General features: G+C 34.5%; 1 protein-coding gene across 1 annotated transcript in view; it reads right to left on the bottom strand.

Moving 5' to 3' along the window:
- Positions 1-24,186, bottom strand: part of LOC150091949 (UDP-glucuronic acid decarboxylase 1-like) — a 56,161-nt gene extending 31,975 nt beyond the window's left edge. Inside the window, exons 1-2 of the mRNA XM_090386223.1 lie at positions 23,798-24,186; positions 10,796-10,856 (exon numbers count right to left, since the gene is read on the bottom strand). Coding sequence (XP_090242349.1) covers positions 10,796-10,856; positions 23,798-23,867 — 131 coding nt within the window. The 5' untranslated portion in view covers positions 23,868-24,186. The remainder of the gene's footprint in view (positions 1-10,795; positions 10,857-23,797) is intronic.
- Between the last annotated feature and the right edge of the window lie 1,947 nt (positions 24,187-26,133).

Here is a 26,133-nt window from a genome sequence, read left to right as displayed (position 1 = left end):
ATGGATACTGAGCCAATATGCTGAAGGTAAGGATGGAACATGGATTACTTCTGGATTGCATCTCTGATAATTTCTGGGGATAGTAGCAGTTGATTAGAGGCTAACAAAGAACTCTATACATCTACAATAAAATTGCTTTGTTACCAAGGGCAGAAGCAAAATAAGATCAACACAGTGCCGCCTTGTGAAAATGCTCAGGCTAAAATTTGCATTCAATTTCTTGTGCAAACTAGTAGGCATTTTAACTTTTAAATAGCATTAATAACCCACAGCACTGATCTTGAAGTATTCAATATGTTTATTAGTGCTACTACATAGAAATTATTAAAGGCAGCTTTAAAATTCATAAATAAAATATCCAGTTGCAATTCTCATTTAGGACTCATTCTAAGTAGAATATCAAATTAGTAGCTGTAGACATCATGAATACACACTGTTAGCATGGAGGCCTGTGAGTAAAGCAGTACTGCAATAGTGTCACTAGTATGAAGTTTTCAAATAACTTCAGAGTACATCAGACTGATATTTGTTAAGTCTGAAGGTTTTTTTTTTTTTTTTTTAACTTGGAGACATGCTTCATGTATGCTTCATTCCAGTTCATTTCAGTATATCAAAATTTGTTTAAATTGGTTTAACAATATATCTGTAATATGTGGATTACAAATCTAGAAGGCAAGGATGGGAAATCTATCTGGCCCGATAGTAGCTTTGTTAGGTAGGCTTGTGATTTATTTATTTATTTATTTATTTGTGTGTAAGAAAGAGTAAAAATGCATTCAGTTTACTCAAACCACTTAAAAATTTAAACACTTCAATCAGGTCTCCCACGTGTAGCAATTTGGAGAACTGAAAGTCTTTCTTGATAAGCATACCCATTTGTGTCCCTGACTAATCTTGTTGCTCTTCACAGTACACATTCCAACAGATCCATATCTCAAAATGTGATTATAATACTTGATTCCATTATTTTGTTTAGATGGCAAGATTTTTCATTGGCAATAGATGCTCATTCTTTAGAGGCTTTCTTTGCCTATGCATTTATGCCTACATGAATTTCACTTTTCCGAATTCATTTTTCTAGATTGTTTTCTTATAAATTCCTAAAATGGGCTTTGCATTTCAGGTTTTAAAAAGAGGACTCTTTTTCTCCTTATTGTCAATCTGGTCAGGCATAAATCCAGTTTTTTATATGCTTCCTATAGAATTTTTTTTTTTTTTTTTTTTTTTTTTGGCATTTAATGATATCATGTTATTAAACATATATTTACACAACGCATATTTTCTTCATCCTAATTCATTCCTTTATGTATATTTTAAAACATACATAAAGGAATGAATTAGGATGAAGTTGTGTATTTATCTACAGTACTAATCATGATTACCATTAAAAATAAATAAATAAAATAAAAGTTAAACAAAAAAAAAAAAAAAAACCTGTCCACTCCCCCCCTTCTCCCCAATCACTATTCTCAACAGTTATTTCTTCACATATGCTCAGTTTTGGGATAAAAATTAGGAGATAAAAATTCTCCCATGCCACCAATAAAGTAAAATTTAAAGTTTCATATAGTTTGCTGTGATTTAAGTCTCGTCATAAAGCAAGGTCAAGGATACACCAAAAGCTTGGCTGTGGACTTAGTTGTGGATAATATGAAGTTCAGAGTCACGCTGACAAAGAAGAGGGCTCTTTATAATAATAAAAATTCTTGACAAAGAAGACTTAACATCTGCCACTGAGAAATAAGTCTATATCTGAATAGTGCCTTGGGAATAAGGATCAGAAGGCAACAAAACTGTGCAAAAGGTGCAGGAAAGTAGTGTGCAATACAAAACAGTCAATCTATCACTGCAAGTATCATTAGTGCTATATAGTTGTCTTTGAACTGAATTCAACTGAAACTCAAAATGTAATTCCCACCAATGCTAAGCATGCCTATGATGTCCACAGTGGCCTAAATAGCATAGCTGCCAAGTCCTAGTAAGACTGAACATTTTAGAGATAAACCAGTTAAAATTGAGCATTATTTACATACAAATTCAGGAAGTGTTCACACATATATTTTGTTTGTTTTTGAATGCTCATTAAAATTTTAATTTATAGCTGTCTAAGAAATATAAATCCATCCTTTACCACACTACATTTATACAGTTTAAAGGGAGTTCAAATTTGAGGGGAAATATACAGATATTTAATTTTTTTTTTTTCCTGAGTTTATTCACTTTTGTCCTAACCATTTAAGTGTTAAAGCAGTCATGACTACAAGAGATAGCTACCCTTTATTTGTTGGTATAACTTTCAGCCTGATTTTGTAATTATTGAAGAGCTTTATTAATGAGCAATTCAATGAATAAGGGTTTAAAATTGAAAAGGTATATGTACCACAAGCTCTGCATGCAATTTAGCTAAAAAAAAAGGGGGGGTGGATGTTAAGACAAAATCTCTTGGGTAATCTTATCATTCACTTGAATAGGTCAAGTCAAGTCAAGTTGGGGGAAGGAATAAAAGAAAAAACAGTATTTTATTCTCCACATACTGCTCAGGTTAAGTAAGGAGCTCAAGGACATGAAGTCAGAAGGCTAAGTGACTTTGAGTGGTCCTAAGAGTCTACATTCCATAAAAGATGAGTGTTTTGTAAATTAGATTTGCAAAAAGATAACGTTCTAAAAACTGCTTACAGCACCTAATAGTAATTTCTAAACATTAAAAGTGAGAAAGAAGCAAAGAAAGTCTTCATAAACTCTTTTTTTTGTTCATAATTTATTAAAGGTGCTCTCATTTATTCAGTTTATTATGCAAGATTATAATAAATAAACTGATGATTTTAATGAATTCCCTATTTCTCAACAATATTATATAAAAATAAAATACAGTTTTAATTTAATATATTTTTTTTTTTTTTTGGGCTTCAACACCATGAAAACTGTATAAGCTTGCTTTCTTGCATCACATGCCTCTGCTAATGCTAAAACCAACTCTCAAAAAAAGAAATATATATATGTGTGTAAATTATGAAACAAAAATGTTACCAATACAGAGATACTAAAAAAAAAAAAAAAAAGAATAACCTCAAGCCCTACATGTATAAAGATTAATTTATACAATCCAATTAAGAAAATGCAATAAACAAATACTAAGGGGTACTAATTAAAATCATGTGAGGCTTTATTAGGAACATCATTCTAATTTAAATAATGCTTTCCTTTTGTTGGAAAACATTTAAGTACATTTCCTGAGTCACCAAGACATTAAGGCAAGTAAGAACTGAGCACAATCAACTTTACAATGCCTCAGAAAATATTAACATCTTGAACAATGTCATTATTATCCCAGTTTCCCTGAGAACAAAATGAGACTCATGAATATAATCATAGCTGTGAATGATATAAACCAAGAACCTTGATCCACCAGACATGGCCTTTGAGAGTCAAGGTAGTGGGCATCTAATTTCATTTATTGCTTGATTTTACTGTTTATTTATTTGTATAAATAAACACCTCATTCACTCAAGATTTTACTCTTTATCAGAAATGAAGGAGAGGTAAAATAAATTAACTTGAAATCTATGTATTCTGTGACAAAACAGTGCCATGTTTAATTCTGATTCTGATATACTGTATTGCCAAATCCTTCCCTCCCAGATTTATTATTACTTATCTATTTTGAAATAACAGTCAGTCCATACTGTATCACTATGCCACATAAAGGTTTTATACACATATACGCACATACAGAAAACATCAGCAAACTAGGAGCTTCATCATTTGTTTTTTAGATTACTGATAATATGATAAAATGATTAATTTTAGTGCTTTGACTAACATTATTCTAAGCAATCTGCAAGGTTCCCCATAAATTTTGTAAAGATGGGCAGACTTCATAGACAACGGTCTAGATGAGTCCATAAAAGCTCTATTGGGTTTAAGTCAAGTGGCCACATCATAATTTGCAATACCCTCTCCTATTGTTTAGTTGCTAGAAAGTCCCTGTACAGCTTAGAGCTGTGCTTCGGGTCATTGGCTTGTTGTAACATAACACTTCTTCTACAAAGTTGAAGTCCAGAGGATATTGCATTATGTTCAAGAATGTTTTTATAACCTTCTTTTTTTAAAAATTCCTTTAATTCTAACAATATTACTCAATCCAGAAAAACAAAAGCAATCCTAAATCATGACGAAACCACCACATGCTTGACTGTAGGCACTAAACAATGTGGTACCATTTTTTTTTTTCAGTTGATTGTCTCACATAAGCTCTATGCTTGGATCCAAAATTTTCAAATTTGGATTCATCCATCCACAGTACATTTATCCACTCTCCAATGTTGATGGTTATTACCCAAGCCAACAGTTTCTTTCAATTTTCCAGTTTTAATTAGAGAGTTTTTAGACTGCTACACGACCACAAAGTCCTGCTTGTTCAAAACAAAAATTTTACAGTGGATATAGACATGGGAATTTCTCTGTTCCTATTGAACTCAGATCAGATTTCAGGTGCAGTAAGTCATCAACTGTGTTTAGAAATCAGTGTTATAGTCTTACCTTGTTCTTCTGTTGTTACGTGGCCATCCTGATTGTGGTTTGTCCTTTAAACTGCCAGTCTCCTGAATTGTCAAATGGTAGTTCATACACCTTTAAACGAAACACCCAGTATTTGGCCAATAATTCTCATGGAATAACTTTCTTTATACAGAGTACTTCTTTAGCACTTCTTTATTCAACACTCAGTTCATTATTTCTTGGCATGTTTATCATAAAACACACAAAACTTAGAACAAACACTCTTTCTGAACGACAGGTGTTCGAATTTATGTTTCTGCTCTCACTCAACTTATATTATTACAAAACACTAAATCCTTACCTACAATCTTTAACAATATTGAAACAATATACTTGCACATGAAAGACTGCTATACAAATTGGAGCAGTATGGCATTAAGGGCAAGTTGCCGCTATGGATAAAGGGATGGTTAAGTGGGAAAAAGCAGAGTGGTAATCAATGGACACTGCTCTTCACGGACTAATGTCAGTGGTGTGTTATCCTATAGGCAAAAAAAAAAGACATCTGTCTAGGGCCCCAAAATCTTTGGGTCACTGTTTCAAAAACTCATTGCTGTTTTTTACTAATATTTTTAAGTGATTTTTATCGGAAACTGAACTTTCTACCTGCAAAGGTCAATGAACTTTACTTGAAGATTAATTTTCAAATTACGTTCTTTTTTTTTTTTTTTCTTTTCAAAAATGGTTTTACCAATTTTGATGAAATTTTATATCTATGAGGGGGGTATCAAAAAGAGCAGTGTCCATTGATTAACACTCTCCGTCTTCTCCCACTCAACCATCCCTTTATTACCTGGAAATAATAGCCCTAGAAAGATGAAACTTCACAGGAACTTTAATCCTTTTCTATGTACTCTCTATGTATAGTAACACATTTCTCCCATCTATGGATCAGTTGTTTAATGCCTTGATCATAGAAGCCCACACTTTTTGCCAGAAATCCTGATTCCACTTCATTGATGACTTCCTGAGAGGAATCAAAGCGGAGTCCACACAATAGTTTCTTCATTTCTCGAAACAAGTCTGACGGTGCTAGGTCAGGAGAATAGGGCGAGTGCTGCAAAAAAAAAAACACCTTCCCATTTCACCCATCCAATCACTCCAAATGTTGTCTAGTTCAGCCTTAAATTTATTTAAGCTATAAACTTCTACAACAACTGATGGAAGTCTGTTCCAGCAATCAACTACCCACTGACTAAAGGCAAACTTCCGCACATCTATTCTATAACTGTCTTTCCTCAGTTTGAATCTATGCCCCCCTCAGGTTCTTAATCTGCGCAAGCGGAAGTATCCCATCAGAGCTGAGCCTGCTCAAGCAATTCAAGGCCTTATACACCTCAATCAGATCACCTCGCAGGTGCCTAGTCTCCAGATGCTGCCACTTGTAAAACTTAAGCCTCTCTTGGTAAGAGCACCACTCTGTTCCTCTCACCAATTTTGTTGCCCTTTTTTCTGTACTAGTTCTAGTAACCACATCCTTCCTAAAATGAGGCCTCCAGACCTGTACGCAGTACTCAAGGTGTGGGCTGACAATGGGATAATCACCTCCTTGTCTCTGCTAGCAAAATTTCTATATATCATTGACAAAACTCCATGACCTGCTCTAGCAGCCCATCTGCACTGCTCCGAGAACTTCATATCTGACTGCACAATTACCCCAGGTCTTTTTTATTCTCCACCTCCCTGAGTATAGTAACCACACAATTGGTACATTTCTCTTGGATTACTGCTACCCATATGCAGTACTTTGCATTTGTCAATGTTAAACTTTAGTTGCCACTACTCAGCCCATCTGCCTAACTTTTCTAGATCCTGTTGAAATTGATGAAGGTCATCATCAGCCATTTTCAATTCACTGCAGGATGAAGGCCTCGTCAGCAACTTGCCAGTTCCTTCTATTTGTGCAATAGCCATCCATTTACTGCCCACAAACTCTTCAATTTCATCTATTCATCTCCACTGTTGTCTTTCTGGTTTTCTTTTAGCTCCTCTTGGGTACCATTCTGTTATTTTTTTAATCCATCTGTCTTCAAGCTATGTAGCCTGCCCAAGTCCATTTCAGTCCTTTAGTTTCAATAAGAATGTCCTTTACTTGAGTTTACAATCCATGTTCTTATCTTCTTATCCAAAAGATCTGATTCCTAATATAATTCGTTCCATTCTTCACTGTATAGTTTTCAGCTTCTCTTCCATTCTCTTCCTTTTGGTGAGTGACCAAATTTCACTTCCATAAGTCATGGTAGAGAGTATAACACTGGTTCATTATTTTACATTTCAGGCAAATCGGGATATCGCTCCTCAGTATGTGACTATATTTCCTGAATGCTATCCATCTGAAATTTATTCTTCTCTTGAATTCCAGCCATTTATCATTATTACAGCTAATGTCCAAGGAAAGTATATGAATTTACAGTCCAAGTATATGAATCCTCCTTTTCAATTTTTGCTCCTTCAATGATTATATCCCTTCCTGTGGCATATTTGTTCATTTTTACTTTTGTTTTAACCTTTTTCATCTTTAGTCTGAAATTCTTACTAATTCTGCATAACTGATTGAGGTTTTCCTCTAATTCTTTGGAACCATATCATCTGCAATTCGTAAATGGTTTAGGTACTCTCCATTCACACTGACTCCTTTCTGCAAACATTCCAATCTTCTGAAAGCCTTCAAGGACAGCAGTAAATAACTTTGGAGATGTGTCTCCTTGTCAAACTCCTTTCTCAATTTTGAATTTGCTACATCTTTGTCTAGTCTAATAAAGGAATAAAGTCTAATAAAAGAAATAAAGTGTTCTTGTATATTTTCTTCAACATCCTAATGCATGGGATGTCTACGCCTTGTCTTTCCAGTACCCGAAACATTGCCTTATGTTTCATGGAGTCAAATGCCTTTATATAATCCACAAATGCCAAGCATAATGACATTTTATATTCATTTGCTTTCTCCATTACCTGTGATATTACATGAAGGTGATCCATAGTTCCTGTCCAAAAGTTGTCTTGCTCTTTCGGTTGATTCTCATCAAGTATTGTTTCTAATCTGTCAGTAATGACTCTTGTGAACAACTTGTGGATGTGGGACAACAAGCCAATTGGTCTATAATTTCCAATTTATTTATCTCCTTTCTTATGCAGCAAAATTATGATTGCATTATTCCACTCCTTAGGCGTCACGCCTTTCCTAATGTATTTTTAAAAAAGGCTTGCCAGTTTCTGTGTTGTGTCTTTTCCTCCTAATTTTAACAACTCCACAGTAACTTCTTCACCTGGGGCTTTTTGATTCTTAATTTTCTTCAATGCATGTTCTACATCATCAGGAAGGATATCATGTATGTCATATGTATTGCTAATTTGTGATCCATCTTCCCCACTGCTGGCATCATTCCCTTGCTCCTTATATAATACTTTATAGTAGTCAACTGCTATTTGAATTATGCCTTCTCTGCTATTTATAAGTACACCATCACTATTCTTCAGATTTAGTATCATTTGTCTTTCTGTCTCGTGGCTGCTGATTTAAGTCCTTTGTTTCCTATTAATCCTTGTTCTACTTTTCTTGTGTTAAATCTTCTTCTGTTCTCTCTGAATCTCTTTCTAATGGCTTTGCTTAACTCAGTATACTCAAATTTTGTCCTTGTCAGTGTTCATCTCGTTCTTCATTTGTTTTCTTCAATTCATCATGACAAGTGTGTCTTGATTAATTTTTTCTTCTTTGGATTTCTTTTTACCTATAGGTTTCTTGGGCTTTATCACTTTCAGAAAGTTGTTGTATTCCTCTGCAGAAGCTCAAACTTGTTCCTAAGTTCCAGTACATACTGCTTTTTCTCCTCTTCTGTTATCTCAAATACCGTATTATTTACTCAAGTCAGTTTTTTCCTTTCTTTTCTTACATCTATATCAAGTATTCATCTTACCATTCTGTGATCACTTCCAACATTTACCTTGTTCGGGACGGTAACATCGTTCACAATATATCTTCGGTTAGTGAGGATGAGGTCAATTTCATTAGTTGTTAATCCATTTGGGCACTTCCATGTCCACTTTCTGTTCACCCTTTTCTTGAACGGTGAACAGAAAGTGGCCATTACTGACATTCCTCTAGGTTCTGCAAATTCCAAAAATCAATGAAGGTATATCAGGCTTAATGTCCAAGTTTGCAGATGATATGAAGGCAGGTAGGGTTGTTAATGACAGTACGCTACTGCAAAGGGATCTAGAAAAGTTGGGTAGATGGGCTGAGAGGTGGCAACTGAAGTTTAACATTGATAAATGCAAAGTACTGCATATGGGAAGCAGTAACCCCAGAGTAACGTATCAACTCTGTGGTACTACACTGACAGTGGTAGAGAATGAAAAGGACCTGGGGTTAATTGTGCAGGCAGATATGAAATTTTCTGAGCGGTGCAGACATGTGCCAGAGCAGCTCATGACATCTTGTCAATGATATACAGGAATTTTGCTAGCAGGGATAAGGTGGTGATTATCCCCTTGTATAAGGCAGTGGTCGGGCTACACCTTGAGTGCTGCATACAGGTATGGAGGCATCATTTTAGGGAAGGATGTAGAGCTGAGAGAATGAGTACCGAGAAGGGCAAACAAGATTGGTGAGGGGAACAAAGGGTTACTCTTACCAAGAAAGGCTTAAGTTCTGCAAATTGCAGGGTCTGGAGACTAGGCACCTGCTTGGTGATCTGATTGAGGTGTATGAGGCCTTGAATGGTTTGAGCAAGCTCAATGCTGATGAGACATAATTTCAAATTGAGGAAAGACAGTTGTGAAATAGATGTGTGGAAATTGCCTTTAGCCAGCAGGTGATTGATTGCTGGAGCAAATTTCCATACGTTAATGTGGAAGTGGGTAGTTTGAATAAATGTAAGGAAGAACTAAACAAACAATCGGAGGGTAATGGATAGGTGAAATGGGATTTTTTTTTTTTTTTTTTGGCTACTGTTGTATAACCTTGCTGTCTTGCATAATATGCCACTATTAACACCAGCAAATTGTTGATTACTGGAACAAGTTGCCTGTGCAAGTAGTTAAGGCTTATAGTTTGAAGATATTCAAAGGTCAACTGGATAGTTACCTACATGAGCAGGGAAACACATAATTTGATTTTTTTTTCTTATCTAATTTTTCTTTTCTTTTTTTGGCCAGCCTGTGGTTCCCTTGCATTATGTGGCTATTACTAATACTAATTAGCAAAATAATTCCCTTTTGAGAAGTACTGTTTATTATCATTCAGCTGTATAGCAACTTGTATCAACGTTGTTGCAACATTTAGTTTAAAAAAATAATATTGTAAAATTGTATGGATTTACTTTTCTAAAAACAGTTTCTTTGAGGAGAGTGCCTAGGAATGTCTAGTGGTTACTAAAGAATGCAAGCACACAGGAAAGAATGACACTGCCAGCATCTGCAATAACCATTTAGAACTGATCTTCAAAACAGATGTCTCATTTAGTGGTCATAAAGATATCCATAGCATTTGGCAACTTAAAATAAGAATGTGTTGCAAAAGCATATGAGTTTCAGTACAGATAAAATTAAAGTAGAAAATAAATAAATATTTCTTTAACACTATTTATAGCCTGACAGTGGTGTTTCTAGACACTAATCAGAAGTTTCATCAATCACGTGTATTTGTTTATATTAGAAAAAGTAATAAAGAACAGACCACAATAGGGAGAAAAGTGACTCATCAGCTTTGCTAACAATATTACTATGTTTAATATACAGTATAGTATATTAAATTTGGTGTGCATATACATTTTTTAAATTCTGCTTACATAGGGTCACCACTAAAAGGTGTAACAGTTCTGAATGCCTATTTTTTTTTAAGGTATTGTGCTGGTGAGTTTAGTGTCATTAAATGCATATGAAATGGGAGTTTATTATTCAAGTAAAAGCATATTCAATATGTGATCCCTGTGCATTGAAGACCACTTGTAGATGTCAATGAAGTTCACCACAAGTGTAGTCAATATTTCATCAGAGATTCCCCTCCACAGCAGCTGTGATTTTACCTTTCAAATCTTCCATAATACATGGATTATTCCTGTAGACATGTCCTTCAGGAATTCCCACAGGAATTACGGATGTAATTCAGTAGTGGCCAAGACTACAATGCATGACCACTATGCACATGAATCCTTATTTTCCTTTAAATAAGAAATGTACTTTAATTGAATTTTGTTAAAAACAACTACAAAAACAGTTACTATTAAAATATCTGCCATACCGTTTTCCACTCTTCATTATCTTTTCATCTGATGCCACAAGGTTTTTGTATGTCAGAAACACTAGATAAATAATAAATCGATTAATACAAATTGAAAGGATACGTCAAAAATACTTCTAACTATAGTAATGGTATACCACTCGACTGCTAAAAATTCACAAGTATGTCATGAAATGACTGGTGAAATAATTAATTAGAAATGATTAGTCAAATATTCTAAAGTCATGATTATCCAGACTAATACAGAAACATATATAATCTGAACTGTTTTATTTTTAACTCATACACAAATACACAGACAAAGAGATACACACAGTTTATTTTAATAAGTCTATTTTACATTAACTGTTATAAAGTAATAGGTTATATACAAAGTTTGATCAAAAAAGATTGGTGAATGTTGCAAAATATTATTATTTTTTTTTAAATTGCTAATACCCTTCAATAAAATCTTCTGCCACCATACCTTGTTTCATCACACCTGCCACTGACCAAAACATTTCTGGAAGTCTTTCTTTGTGAATGCTTTTAGGAAATCTATTTGATTAGATTTCTTGGATCCTGTTTTAATTTTGGGAATAGCTAGAAGTTGCATGGTACCACAACAGTAAGGTAGGTGCAACATGAGAATGTTGCACCTACCTTATCATCCTAAAAATTTCTGGATGGCAAGTCACGCACCAGGAAACCATTCTGTGTGTGTGTGTGTGTGTGTGTGTGTGTGTGTGTGTGTGTGTGTGCGCGCGCGCGCGTGCGTGCGTGCGTGCGTGCGTGTTTCAGGTTGTTTGCAGGGGTAAGTCTGAACTGTTTTAAAAGTTCTTGGCCACATTAACAGATAACTCATGGAATAAATTCAAATAACATCATCCTCTTTCTGATAATAAATGCAGATAGCATGACCTTTGCGTGTAATTTTGACTACCACACTTTTTTTTTTTTTTTTCAACATGGAATCATCCCCATAAACTAACAATTCACATGCTTCCATGGCTGACTTTCTGAGTTTACAAGTTTCATGTTTAGACATTAAAATTTTGGCCTTTTGGTATTTTCAGTACATACGACAAATGAGAAAAACAAGTATGCACTCAAAGTAGCTTTCTGCCTAGACTGGTACAATAAGTTAAAACAGTGTGCACATGCTCACAATCTTAATCACAAAGCTGATATTTTAAATTATCTAGTTTAAACCAGCATTCACCTGTTGGCATAGAAAAAAATAACATGAAATATCACCTAAAGCTTTAAAAAAAAAAAAAAAAAAAAAAAAAAAAATATATATATATATATATATAAACAAACCACAACATTATGGAACAAAAAAAAGAAGCAATTAAAAATGCTACAATTCCCTTGACCATTATTGTTTTGTGAACTTCTGAGGAGTGGGCTTAATAGTAAATTACTTTTATTTTAATTGCTTCATTGTCAATAATCACACTGTTGTGACTTGATTTTTAGACATTAAAATAATATTTCACATGACAGGTGGTCACATGACTTATGAGCTTAATGCATTCCTCAGGTTCAATAAGAGGTTGAAAAAGTTTATAAGTTGAATTTTACTCTTATAGATATTAAATATACTGTATATACAGCACCATATTATCCAATAGGTACAGTAAGCATATGTACCTAGGGTCTACAAAAAATTCTGTTTTTTTCCCCTTTGTATGAAAAACTAGAAGGATCTCTTGAATATACAGGATGCCTCAAAAATATTGGTATAAACGTTTAGGGGAGGTAGGTAACATCTAAAGGAATGTGAATCGCATAGGAACCCATAACCGGAAACGTCACGGGAAAGTAGTAGCAGAGGTACAAGAAGCAGAAATGACACAAGACAGCAAACATTTATTTGACATAATATTAACAATGGAGTACGAGATGGATGCATTTCACGATGTTACAACAGATATGCAAAGGTTCCACCATGAGACACGATGCATGCGTGACACCGACGCAGCATGGATTGGTGGACACGGTTGAACACAACTGGAATTTCTTTGACAGTAGCAGCAGCACAGATGAGTCTCACCACGAGATCCATTTCTGTCTCCCAGGCGATTCATACACGACCCCCACAGAAAGAAATCAAGGCTCGATAAATCAGGTGAGCGTGGGGGCCAGGCAACGGGTCCACCATGGCCAATCCATCAACCCCCAAAATGCCTGTTCAAATGGTCACGAACACACCTTCCATAATGGGCAGGTGCCCCGTCATGTTGAAACCAAATGTTGCGTCTCACATTTGTGGAACATCGTCAAGTAACCCTGGTAGAACTTGTTCAAGAAAGATCCAATATTTAGCGGAGTTCATGCGGGATGGTAACAGATATGGGCCGACTAAGCAGTCACCAACCATACCTGCCCACACATTTATTGCGAAGCGATGTTGTGCCGCATGGGGGCACACACCATGTGGACCCTCTGCTAATCCATACAATAGGTGCATGTCTGCCAGCTCACAGTTTGTATATCGATGCATGCTCTTTGTGCGGCGACTACTGCTTGAACGAGTAAACCAGAAATTTTCCCTCTCGCAAACTGATGAACAGCGCCGTGTACCGACTTAGGGTGACATTTCCGATTATGGGTTCCTATGCAATTCACATTCCTTTAGATGTTACCTACCTCCCCTAAACGTTTGTACCAATATTTTTGAGACACCCTGTATATCACCAGCTAGTAATGAGGATATAATTGATACTACCACGTTGGACTTCAATCAGTAATGACATGAATCTATGCATATTAAATAAGCCAAAAATGGTTAATCAAATATTAAACTTAAATACTGTATATAGATATAAAATTATATAAAACACTAATTACCATCTTTACATGGTGGTAGGTATACCAACTGGGACCAACACCTAGCATAACAAAACCCGAAGGACTGATTACAATACACATTTTTTCTATGCATATGCCTAATTGGGACTTTGTAAAAGTGCCTATATATACACTGTATATAAAAACTTTGATTAATTCGGCTTATTTAATATACATAGATTAATATCATTAATTACCATAGTCCAACACAGTAGTTTTAATTACTACTAGCCAGTGCTAATATTAAGTACTACTAGTTTTAATTACTACTAATACACACATTTATAGGAATTGATAATTTTTAACAACAGTAATATGTATGTGCTATATTGCATAATGTTAAATTTCTGCAATGACATTAAGATAAGCAAGCCTCCTCAACAATTCATGTTGAGGGGAAATGGACCATCTGCCACGCTGGTCCAGTGTGGGTTGGCAGATTGACCATATTTAGCAGTCAGGAGCTTGAACCCTGGCCTATTCAAAGAGCACATGCTACCGCACTCCCGCTCCTGACCACTCAGCTACAGAGGCCTATCGCAATGACATTAGCAACCACTAACAGAATAATTTCTATTGCAATTGATAATAGCTATAATTGCATTATATGTTATATATATATATATATATATATATTTTTTTTTTTTTAAATATTTATATACATAACATATAAGCAAAAATGTGTTCTATGCACAATTTTTAAATTTTGCATCCTTAACAATTTTATAAATTGTTAAGGATGCAAATACTAATACTTTCATGTTAACATTTTATGTTTATGGTGTATGTATGTGGTAGTAACAATCCAAATGAATGGGATGCTAATGCTAGGGAAACAAGCTTAAAAACCTTCAAGGGGGATGGGGGGTGGTAAACTCTACAGGAACACTGATTCTTAACTGTGTCTATGGTAATGCCAGGAGTGTCCTCAATAAAATAAACAAATTCAAACTCTTAGTTAGGACAACTAACATTGATATAATAGAGTTAACAAAAATGTGGTGTCACCTGGAAATAGTAGTAGTAGTAGTGGCATGTGATGCAAGAAAGCAAGTGTATGAGCTTATGCAGCATCAGCCAAAAAAAAACCATCACACCATTCCCTCCAGATGCCTGTCCAGTTCCTCCTTAAATTTATTTAACCTATCAACTTCCACGATAGATGGAAGTTTGTTCCAGCAATTAACCACCCGCTGGCTAAAGGCAAATTTCCGCACATCTATTCTACATCTGTATTTTCTTAATTTGAATTTATGCCCCCCCTTAGGTTTGTAATCTGAACAAGTGGAAGGATTCCATCAGAATTCAGCGTGCTCAACCCATTCAAGGCCTTCAAAATTCAAATAGCCGACATGGGGTCATAGTTCTTATCAAAAGTATCCTGAGTGTGTAAAAAGCTATTGCAGGTTTCAGAAACTATGCATGCTAGTATAGAATCTATGTCAGGTGAGTTAATTGAAAGCAAAGAGGATATGAGTAATCTACAGACCAGAAGATTGAAATGAGGAAACCTGCCAAATTGAAATTGATTATTTTAATTTGGCAGGTTTCCAATCAGTTGGAGCAAGTGGGGGAACTTCCAATAGGGAAGGGAAGGGAAGGAATAAAATTTTAAAATCAACTAGATCATGATTTCTCAAATGGTATGCATAACGCTAATGATATGCCAACCACTGTTTACTAGCACACAGCCTTAATAAAAAAAATTCAAATATAAAATTATTTTAAAATTGAAATATAATTAAATTATATATAATTATAATTAAAATTATATATAATTATAATTAATATAAAATTAAAATAAAATAAAATATAAAAGAATAAAAATTTTAAAAAATAAAACATAAGCTACAAAGATTTACTAATATAAGCATTACTGACAACATCATATAACTCATCCTTGCTGTCAGCCAGTATTTCCAAGTTCAGCTTTTCTAAAGCTAAATCTGGCTTTATTCTAAACTCCAACAATGGAGTAAAATATCATGCAAAGAAGAAAGCTAGAAAACTGGGAGTTTTTTTTTTTTTTTTAAATAAGATTTTACCTTTCTCCATTTTTTTTTTTTCACAACAATAGATTATTTTGCTTGTATTTTGTTCACACTACTATATTACAACATATGTAAATATTAATAGTGTAATTAATGTTTGTTATAAGTTATTTAGACTATCAACCACTGAAATATAGATAAAATCATTTTGTTCAGTTTCCAGAAATAACTATTAACTGCGGTACATTGTTAACATTATTTTGTTTTTTATTGTTACAGTTTTTTAATTTTTAATACTTTTAGCATTTTTCTGTTTCTAAAATTCATATCATTATTGCCAGTACTGGCAACCCTAACAGCCATTATGAATCAGACAGGCATATGCTGCACATAGTATTTTCGAACAGTTTTATCTTTTAATTAACAGTGCAAAATAAAATCAAAGTTATTTTGTATATTGAAAATTGTAAAATGGTTCTTTAAAAAAACACCTCATAAAGTAACATGACCATCAGTTTTAGAAACCGGTACTTCGACTTGAAGTCAATTAATCAAGGAAACCATTTCAATGTCTATCAAACACTATCTACATCAGTAAGAAAGTATAATCCTGCTATTTGTTTTACATACATTCAAAAAAGAATGAATGCCTGTTCCCCAATATATGATTTGTTACAAAACCATTAAATTCTTCTGTTCTTACATGCTATTTTGAAACCAAGCATAGGGATTTAAAACTGTCCAATTTGTCAGCAAGTAAAGGCTAAATAATGTCCTCATACAACTGGAGAATTTTTACTGCTACCAGCAGCTAAAGATATTGCCAGTTCAGTTTATAGTATTAGTAGTGGCATATGATGCAAAAAGTAAGTTTATACAGCATCACAAAAAAAAAAACTCTCTCATTTCACCTAACCATTTTCTCAAAAAGTTTATCCAGTTCTTCCTTGAATCTATTTAAGCTATCAACTTTCACAACAACAGATGGAAGTTTATTCCAGCAATCGACCACTTTCTGGCTAAAGGCACATCTATTCTCTCTTTGCTCAATTTAAATTTATGCCCCCTCAAGTGTGGAATCTGACCAAGAGGAAGAATCCCATCAGCATTGAGCTTTCTCAACCATTACACACTTCAAACAGATCACCTTGCAAGTGCTTAGTCTCCATTCCATTAGTTCTGCAATTTGCAGAACTTAAGCCTTTCTTGGTAAGAGTGCCTCTTTGTTCCCCTCACCAATCTCATTGCCCTTCTCTGTACTCATTCCAGCAGCTCTACATCCTTCCTAAAATGAGGCCTCCAGATCTGTATGCAGTACTCAAGGTGCAGTCTGAGAATTGCCTTATACAAAGGGATAATCATCTCCTTATCTCTGCTAGCAAAGTTTCTATATATCATTGACAAAACACCACGAGCTGTCCTGGCAGAATGTCTGCACTGCTCAGAAAACTTCATATATAACTGCACAATTATCCCCAGGTCTTTTTCATTCTCCACTACCCTGAGTGTAGTACCGTACAGTTGGTACAATACTCCAGTGTTACTGCTACCCATATGCAGTATTTTGCAATTGTCAATGTTAAACTTCAACTGCCATCTCTCAGCCCAACTTTTCTAGATCCTATTGCAGCAGTGTACGGTTATTACCAAACCTGCTAACCTTTGTATCATCTGCAAACTTGGACATTAAGCCTGATATACCTTCATCAATATCACTGATAAATATAGAAAACAACAATGGTCCCAACACCAAACCTTGGGAGACACCACTAATAACATTACTCCACGAAGAGCAGTGTCCACCGATTACCACTGTCTTTTCCTACTCAACCATCCTTTGTGGAATGGAAGTTCTGGAAGAGAAAGTAGCAAAACAACTTGAATTAATTCCATTATCCAACAATACTGTATCACAATGAATTTCAGACATGGCTTCAAATGATATGGAAGAGTTAACTGAAAAAGTTACGGTTAGTAAATATTTTCTATTCAACTAGACGAGAGTACTGATATTAGCAATACTGCATATCTTTTTACATTTATAATACTAGAAGGTGAAGAACCTGTAAAAGAAGAGTTGTTGTACAAAGCACTGCTTGGCTGTACTACTTCAAATGAATTTTTAAAAAATCAGACCAGTTTATTAAGGTTCACAGCAAAGAAAGGAAAAAATGTCAGCATTTGCTCTGATCGAGCATATGTAATGATGAGAAAACATAGTGGAGTGGTTGCTCAAATTAAAGAAGTTGCTCCTGATGCTAAATGTGTTAATTGTAACATTCATCAAAAGGTATAGCTGATGGAAAAATGCTGATCTGGAAATCAGTATTCAATAAACTGGTAGTGGATATTTTATTTTTATTTTTTATTTTTATTTTTATTTTATTAATAAAAAGATACACAACAGGTAACCATTAACAGTGTATCTGAGATCAGAAAAAGTCAAATTCAAAATTCAATATTCAAAAAGTCAAATGCATAACCAGAGCAAGTTTTCTCAAAGTGGATAGTAGTGTGCTATCATCAGCAAACTATGGATCAGATAAGATTTACAGTCAGAGGAAGAAGGTCATTAACATATAAGAGGAAAAGAGTAGGAAAAAACAAAGACCTTGGGATATGCCAGCATTAGTTGAGAAGTTTGAAGACAGAAAGTCACCTAACATCACTTACAGTGAGTAGCAAGAGTAAAAACTGACTATGCAACTATACAAAAAGAAACAAAAAAAAAAAAAAAAAAAGAGATAGGCAATATATAAGAAGGGAACTTGTTCATGACTTTATTCAAACAAAATCAAAAGCCTTGGATGCAAAAGCAACTGACTGAATTTCATTAAACTTTTCCACAGAATTTCTACAAAGATGAGTAACACAAACCAGTATATTACCAGTAGATTGACTCTGAGGGAATCCATATTGGCACACACCGATCAGGAGGAAGGTTGAGATAATTGGTATTGGTGGTTGACTGATTTCTCCATTACTTTGAAAACACTGGAGATGAGCACAAAGGGATGATAATTAGGAGAGTTTTGTTACCTTTTTTAGGAACTGGATGGATATGAGTAATTTAAATTCAAATGAAAAAAAAAAAAAAAAAACCATTTGAATAAGAAAGCATCATCATGAACTTGGTCCAGCTTAGGTCTTTTAAGACCTCTTCTGTTGTAGCTCTTGGAGGTGGTCTTGATCTCACCATCGTTGTCTTGGTCGACCCACATCTCTCTTGCCTGCAGGTTTGTAGTTAAAGGCTAATTTTGTGGTCCGGTCTAGGTTCATGCTTTCTAGGTGGCTGATCCATTTTTTCTGATACCGCTTTATGTCATTTACTATGTTATCTACTTTTAATTTCTCGTGGATATTTAAATTTCTTTGGTGGTCTAGTCTTGTAAAGCCTAATAATGGTCTTAAAAATCTCATTTGTGCTGCTTCTAGTTTGTGTGAATCTTTCTTATTTATGACCCAAGTCTCACAGCTATAGAAGAGGGCTGATTTTGAAGTGATGTTGTGCAGTCGTAATTTTGTTTCAGTTGTCATTTGTTTTCTGAGGTGGCGTTTAATCATTCCATTATATTTTTGTAGTTTGGTATGGATGTCTTTCCCTTCATCTGATATTAAATTTCCCAAACAGGTGAAGTCAGATATTTGTTCTATTATTTTGTCATCAATAACAATTTTGACTCTCTCTATGTTTTTTCCACATAATCCCATTGATTTTGTTTTTGAGGTGGAGCTTTTCATCTCGTACTTTTTACCTATTTTATTAAGTTCATTTGCTGCTATCTGTAGTTCATCTTCAGATTTTGCAATTATAACTTGATCATCAGCATGTAACATAGTTTGGATTTTATTCCTGTTGTTCAACTGTATTCCATTGTTAATTGTTTGTTTCCATTCTTTAATAATTTTATTGATGTAGATATTAAATAAATTTGGTGATAGTCCACAACCTTGTTTGACTCCTTTATTGGTGTTAATTGGGTCTGAGAGTTGACCCTTAAAATATTTTATGCAGACTTTTGAGTTTTTATATAGGCTTTGCATCGCTTTCCAGAGTTGGGTTGGGATATTTTCTTCACGTAGAATCTGCCAATGTTTTTCCCGGTTTACATTGTCATAATCAATAAACAGTAGAAATGTTGGTAGGTTGAATTCCCTTCTTTTCTCCAAAATTTGTTGTAATGAGAAAATGGCATCTATTGTGCTTCTCCCTTTTCTGAACCCACATTGTTCTTCTTCTAAGAATTGTCGCTGTATTTATTAAAGTTTATTCTTTAATATATTAGAGTATAGCTTTGAAGCAGTTGATAGCAGTGTTATCCCTCTGTAGTTGTTAGGGTTATTTCTGGAGCCTTTTTTGTGTAAATTGATTACTATTCCTGTTTCCCAATCTTTGGGTATCTGTTGCTTATGCCATATGATGTTAAATAATTTTAGTAGTGTGTTTTTTAGTAAGGTGCCACCATATTTAAATACCACCAATTTTAAACACACACACCAACCGTTTATGACTGATTGAATAATGAAATAAAATAAAATAAAATAAAAGAAAAGACTGTAAAATAATATTTACAAAAAAACTAAACTATAACAAAAATAAAATAAGTAAATACGTTAAAATGCATTAAAATATAAAAGCGATAAAAAGACGATAAAAACGACTATTGTTACCAGAGGTAACATGAACAGAGACAGGGCAGTTAGGCTTCACCCCCTTTTCGAGGCGGTGGTTTTGGCCAGAGATAAACATTTTAATTTTCCACGTCTCCAGACCACTTCCGGTACAAGTGAAAGGAATGCTGAGTATGCGCCTGGTCATCCAGGTGTGCTGTGAACCTGGTATTTAAGGATGTGTCGCTTAAATCTCACTATTACTTAGGAAGGAGGCAGACACCTCCGAAAGCTCTAATAGTATTTTTTATCGTCTTTTTATCGCTTTAATATTTATATTTTAATGCATTTTAACTTATTTACTTATTTTATTTTTGTTATAGTTTAGTTTTTTGTAAATAATTAAAAGTTTTTTGTAAATATTATTTTACAGTCTTTTCTATCATTTTATTTTATTTTATTTCATTATTCAATCAGTCATAAACGGTTGGTGTGTGTGTTTAAAATTGGTGGTATGAATAATCCCAACCTCAGAGGCCTTATTGCAGACATATTTAAATAGTTCTACATTCAAATTGTCTATGCCTGGGCTTTTTCAATTTTTTGATTTTTGTAACATTAACTGTAGTTCTTCCATTGTTATATTTTCTTCATCTTCGGTTACCACAGATTCATCTTTCAATTCCCTAGTGCCAGGGTTCCAAACCACTCTTTGGAATAGTGTTGCTTCCATTCTACTTGAGAGATGGAGTTGGTTTTTATTTGATCATTTGTGTCTAGTTGTAATTTCTTAAAAATTTTAAAATATTTTCTCTGCGGGCCCGTGATATCACGTTCCAAAGACTTAGCAAATTTATCCCGGTCATCTCATGGGATTCTTCTGGTTAGTTTTCTAACTTCTGCTAGGCGCCTCTGTAGCCAGGTGGGAAGGAGCAGCAGTGCGTAGCACACGCTTCTTGATTACACCGGGGTTCGAGCCCGTGACCACCAAATATGGAGGATGCGAAAAGGTCAGGGAATGACCACCGCATATCCCGGAGCAATATGGCCTTAGTTACTAATGCTCCCAAAAACCCAAATAAATAAATAACTAACTTCTGCTCTAAGCTTTTTATATTTTGTCCAGCAAACAAAATAAGAAAGCATAAAGAGGCAATACAAAAGCAAACTTGTGGCATGGGGAGCAATCTCAAAACCACAGATTTTGAGAACAAGTTGAGAAATACATGTAGCTCTTTTGGAATCAAAATTACGAATTTTTTAAGGAAGACCATAACAGACAATGGGAGGAGAAATGTTTGTTAGAAGGTGAATTATCAAGATCACTGATACAACTGTGAGATGCTCTCATGGGTAGCACAGTTGGTAGATTGCTGTCCTCCCTACACCAGGTGGAAAAGACCAAAGTTCGAATCTCATCAATGACGAGAAGGAATTTTTATGAGTCTTTTTCACAATGTGGTTGAGTTAGTTGGCCTCAGACGAGGGTAGTATAGTTTTTCTCCTGGAAACTTGGGTTTTTTATCCAGCAAACAGAAAATCGACCTCAGAACACACGCAATTTTTACAGACAATATACACAGAGCAACAAGGCCTTAGTTGCCCATGCTCCTAAAACCCAACAACAAAAACTGTTGAAAGAAAAGTAGAATTATCTTTAGCATTATCTTTAGTAGCTGAGTAGGCAACAGAACCATCAGGTTATAACAGCAATCGAAGTACAGATGGAGAGAACTTTCAGCCAACAGCTTTTGCAAGAAACCGGAATTCTTTACTACCACTTCAACAAGAAGCAAGTTTACCACTCTTAGCCTGTTCAAAATAGAGTATGAGACCGTTGCCAAGTCGTGATTATCAAAGTACTGCCTACTTTGAGGGTTGTTGGTGAGGAAAACATTAAGAGTGTTGGATGTATGATTAAGATTGTCTGATATTAGGTAGATAAAATGAAAAAGCTGTACATTAAGTCTCAGTATCTTAACCAGCTGGGGTTGTGAACATTAAAGTCACAAAGGAAAATTATTTCACTATTAGAAAATTTATAAAATCCATTTTCACGTAAAGGAAGTCAAAAAGTTCTGAGTGATTTTTTGAATTGAGGAAACAATAGAGGAAACAGTTGAGTTTGACAGAATGGAGAAAATAGATTATAAGCTAGAGGAGATCATAAAGAGGAGAATACAGATTAGGAAATCCCTGACAAGGGATACGAGAGCAGAAATATGCAGAAGAACTACCTTTTAAGTGAAAGGTTCATAGAGGAAATAATTAGGACAATTGCAATACTGTCGGGAAAAGAAAGTGGGGCTAGGCAGGTTGCAGATGGACATTGTTGAGACTGGATCTGACACCACATATATTTGCAAAATAAAGGAGGAAGTTAATATAAATTGGTTAACTTGTGAAGAAAAATAATGATGTAATTGCAGTGCGATATTATTGGAAATAGTATTTGAGCTCCCCTGGCCACATACTTGAAACATTCATAAAATAATAATATAGATGTTTCAAGGCTAGTAAGAGCCATAATCCATCTCAGAGTGCACATTGACAAACATGTGAAATAAATGCTTTGACAGATTTCTGTTATAAATATGAGCAGAGCAAAAAAATACATGAACTACGATTTTTACAAGAATATTTTCCAATTTAAAAGTTCAGATGAATATATTCATAACTGTAGTATTTAGTTGGTGGTATAAAATTTTCTTATTAATTTTAAATTTTTCTCTTCATTACACAAGTTTGTTTCTTATCAATTCAAAATATCATGATTATATTGTATTGCTGTATTTTTTAAAACTGTTACATAGCCCTCTTTCTGGAAACATAAAAAGGTGTGTTTAACAGAGGAGCCCAATTAATGTTTAGATAGTTTCATGTAATTGCCATCCTGTGGAACTTCATCTTGAAGTTCCACAGGCTGGCTACTTGAAACGTCATCACAATACAATGCAATGCAGAGTGAGAAGCATATGTTGTCTCACACAGCCTGAACGAATAAATTGTGTGCATTACGGTAGTCTCCTCTCAAGGCATCAGACTGAAACGGCTGAGACACCACTGTCGTGTCTCGCGGAGGTTAAGGTGTTAGACCTGGCGAGATGGCAACTCTTTTCGTATGGCCAACCGAAACACGATATAGCATACAGCTGCAATATGGCATGACCGAGTAGATCAGTTTCGACACTCCTTCAGTGTGGCCAAAGAAACTAAAATGAGAATTTAAAGACCTCTGAAACACTAAAGAAGAATACCACCGCTAAATATTCTAAATCGCATTTGCCGCGCTACACAGAAGAAAACAAGAAGACTCCCAGATGCAAAAATCTTGCACAAGTGATGATAATCAATAAATTCCTAAAGATCTCATATCTCTCATTTTAACGCGTTATCAGAGAATACTAAAAACAAAATTAAATATACTTTTAAAAAGTTTAATGGTTCCTTTACTTAAAACGTGGGATTTTACCAACATTTATAAAAAAAAAAAATACCATTCATTCTATTCAAAACTTTTTAAGTAAAAAAAAAAAAAAATACATTATGACAAAATGAGTCTTACCTAAAAACAGAGTCAGTGTGCCTGTGATAATATAAAATGCTCTCATTTTTACTTTCAGTCGCTTGAACATATCTCGTAATGAACATTATGCAAAATACACTGAAAATACTAGTTCTGAGGCCTCGATTTTTATCAAGCACATTTGAAAGCTTTTTACTTCCTAAAAATTTATCGATCTTCAAAGCACAACCCACGAAATAAACAACGCATTTCACATAAATATGAGTGACAGGCGAAAATACACTGGCTTCAACAACTCGCAATTTCTGACACTTGTTCACTCACAAACATCACGATGGACACTATAAAAATCTTTCAACCTACACAACCACAAACGGCGCATGGTAACACGCTGTAACAATTCTGCAATGCTACGATGGATGATTACAGAAACCAAACTCCCCTGATGCCACTTGCGCCATCTTTTATCCAAAAAGCCAATTTGGCAAAATGTTTTCATAATTAATCGAATAAACACCGATATTTTGAATTAAAAAGGTAAGGGATATGTATCATAAATAGCTAGATAAATTAAATTAGCATGTATTTATTTAATTTTAATCCTTGTCTTGAGATGGAGGATATAATATAAACTGAGCTTTCCTTACGCCATTTTTCCTGATAATAATACTGAGAGCTGGCTGGCACCAGGACCTGCAAGGCCCATAGCATATTTTTAAGAGATCCCCCACCGCCTCTCTTGACTTTTTTCACATGCCAACTGATTATATAGTGTTTCCACATCAATGATGGGAAGGATTTTTATATACTTTTTTTTTTTTTCTTCAAAGCATTAATCGGTCTCAGGCGGGGGTTGCATGGATTTATATTAGCATTAGCATTAGCATTAGTAGAGGCATTTGATGCAAGAAAGCAAGCTTATGCAGCATCAGCCAAAAAAAAAAAAAAAAAAAAAAAACCCACTTCCACTTCACCCCTCTGTTCGTTCAAAATACCTGTCCAGCTGAGCCTTAAACTTATTTAGGCTATCAACCTCCACCACAAGGGATGGCAGTCTGTTCCACCAACCAACCACCCGCTGGCTAAAGGCAAATTTCCGCACGTCTATCCTACATCTGTCTTTCCTCAATTTGAATTTATGCCCTCTCAGGTGATTTTTCTGAGCTAGAGGAAGAATCCCATCAGCATTGAGCATGCTTAAACCATTCAAGGCTTTATACACCTCTATCAGATCACCTCGCTGGTGCCTAGTCTCCAGACACTGTAATTTGCAAAACTTATCCTGGCAGCTTGGAATTTTCGTCCATAAAAGAGGCAAATAAACCACACATATTTATAGACACAATTTCCATTGCATATGAAGTGCTAATGCTTCTGACATGGATGGCGCGTAGTAGTTATTTTGGGCCCTTAGGCAAGAAATCATTTTGGGCCCTTATTTTTATTAAAATAAATTTTAATTAGGTATAATATAAAAAAAGTTAAATCATTTTAATAACATAAATATGCATTTTATTTACGATTTCTTTATAATTTTACAAACATCAAAAACATGAAATTAATATTACAATATGATACTACTTATTAAATACAATTTGACAAACATAAAAATTATAATGGAACTAATAAATTTACGAAAATAACTAAAATGTTACTTTTCGTGCGTTTACATTTGCGAAATCATTAATAATATCTTTTAAATCCATTTTACTAGCATATTTAGGCTCAATAGCCAACACTGCAAGATTGCAGAGTTTACTCTGACGAATAGCATTTCTTTTATTATTCATATTTATCCGAGGGGCTCACATCTGGTGAGTATGGGCTTGGCACACCATTTTTTTTTTTTTTTTTTTTTTTGGCTGTTGCAGCATAAGCCTTAGGCTTCCTTGCACCTTATAGCTAATAATAATAATAATTTACTAAATGATCTATCGGCAGAGGCAGCTGACACGGGCAGGGTAAAATATAACATAAATAAAGTAAAAATTTCTGAAAAGTCACTTTCTAGGGCACTATATTTTCAAATTAACAAATAAAAATTTGTCTGATAGACATGTCTGCTGATAAATCTTGTTTAATAAGTGTGATTAAATTACAATATTGAATCGGCAGCTGGGAAGAGAGTACAGGTGAATACCTTTTTTATGAGATTTTCACACTCACTTAATACATCACCAATTGACATATTAATTATTTTTCGGTTCTTGTGTTGCAAAATAATTTTTTACTAACTTCATACTCTCGAAATGATTTTTAATTTGTATTATAATTTTGTCTAAAACATAGTAAAAACACTGATTTTAAAAAAAACTGATCTCTATTATTAAGCAAAAAATCTGAAGCTAATAAGGTGATTATCCTCTTGTATAAGG

The sequence above is a fragment of the Mastigoproctus giganteus genome, chromosome 1 (assembly GCF_048544385.1).
Source record: "Mastigoproctus giganteus isolate SK-2022 chromosome 1, ASM4854438v1, whole genome shotgun sequence".
Taxonomy (NCBI): Eukaryota; Metazoa; Arthropoda; class Arachnida; order Uropygi; family Thelyphonidae; genus Mastigoproctus; species Mastigoproctus giganteus.
Note: the sequence above shows the minus strand (reverse complement) of the source record. Positions and strands in the feature narration are given on the sequence as shown.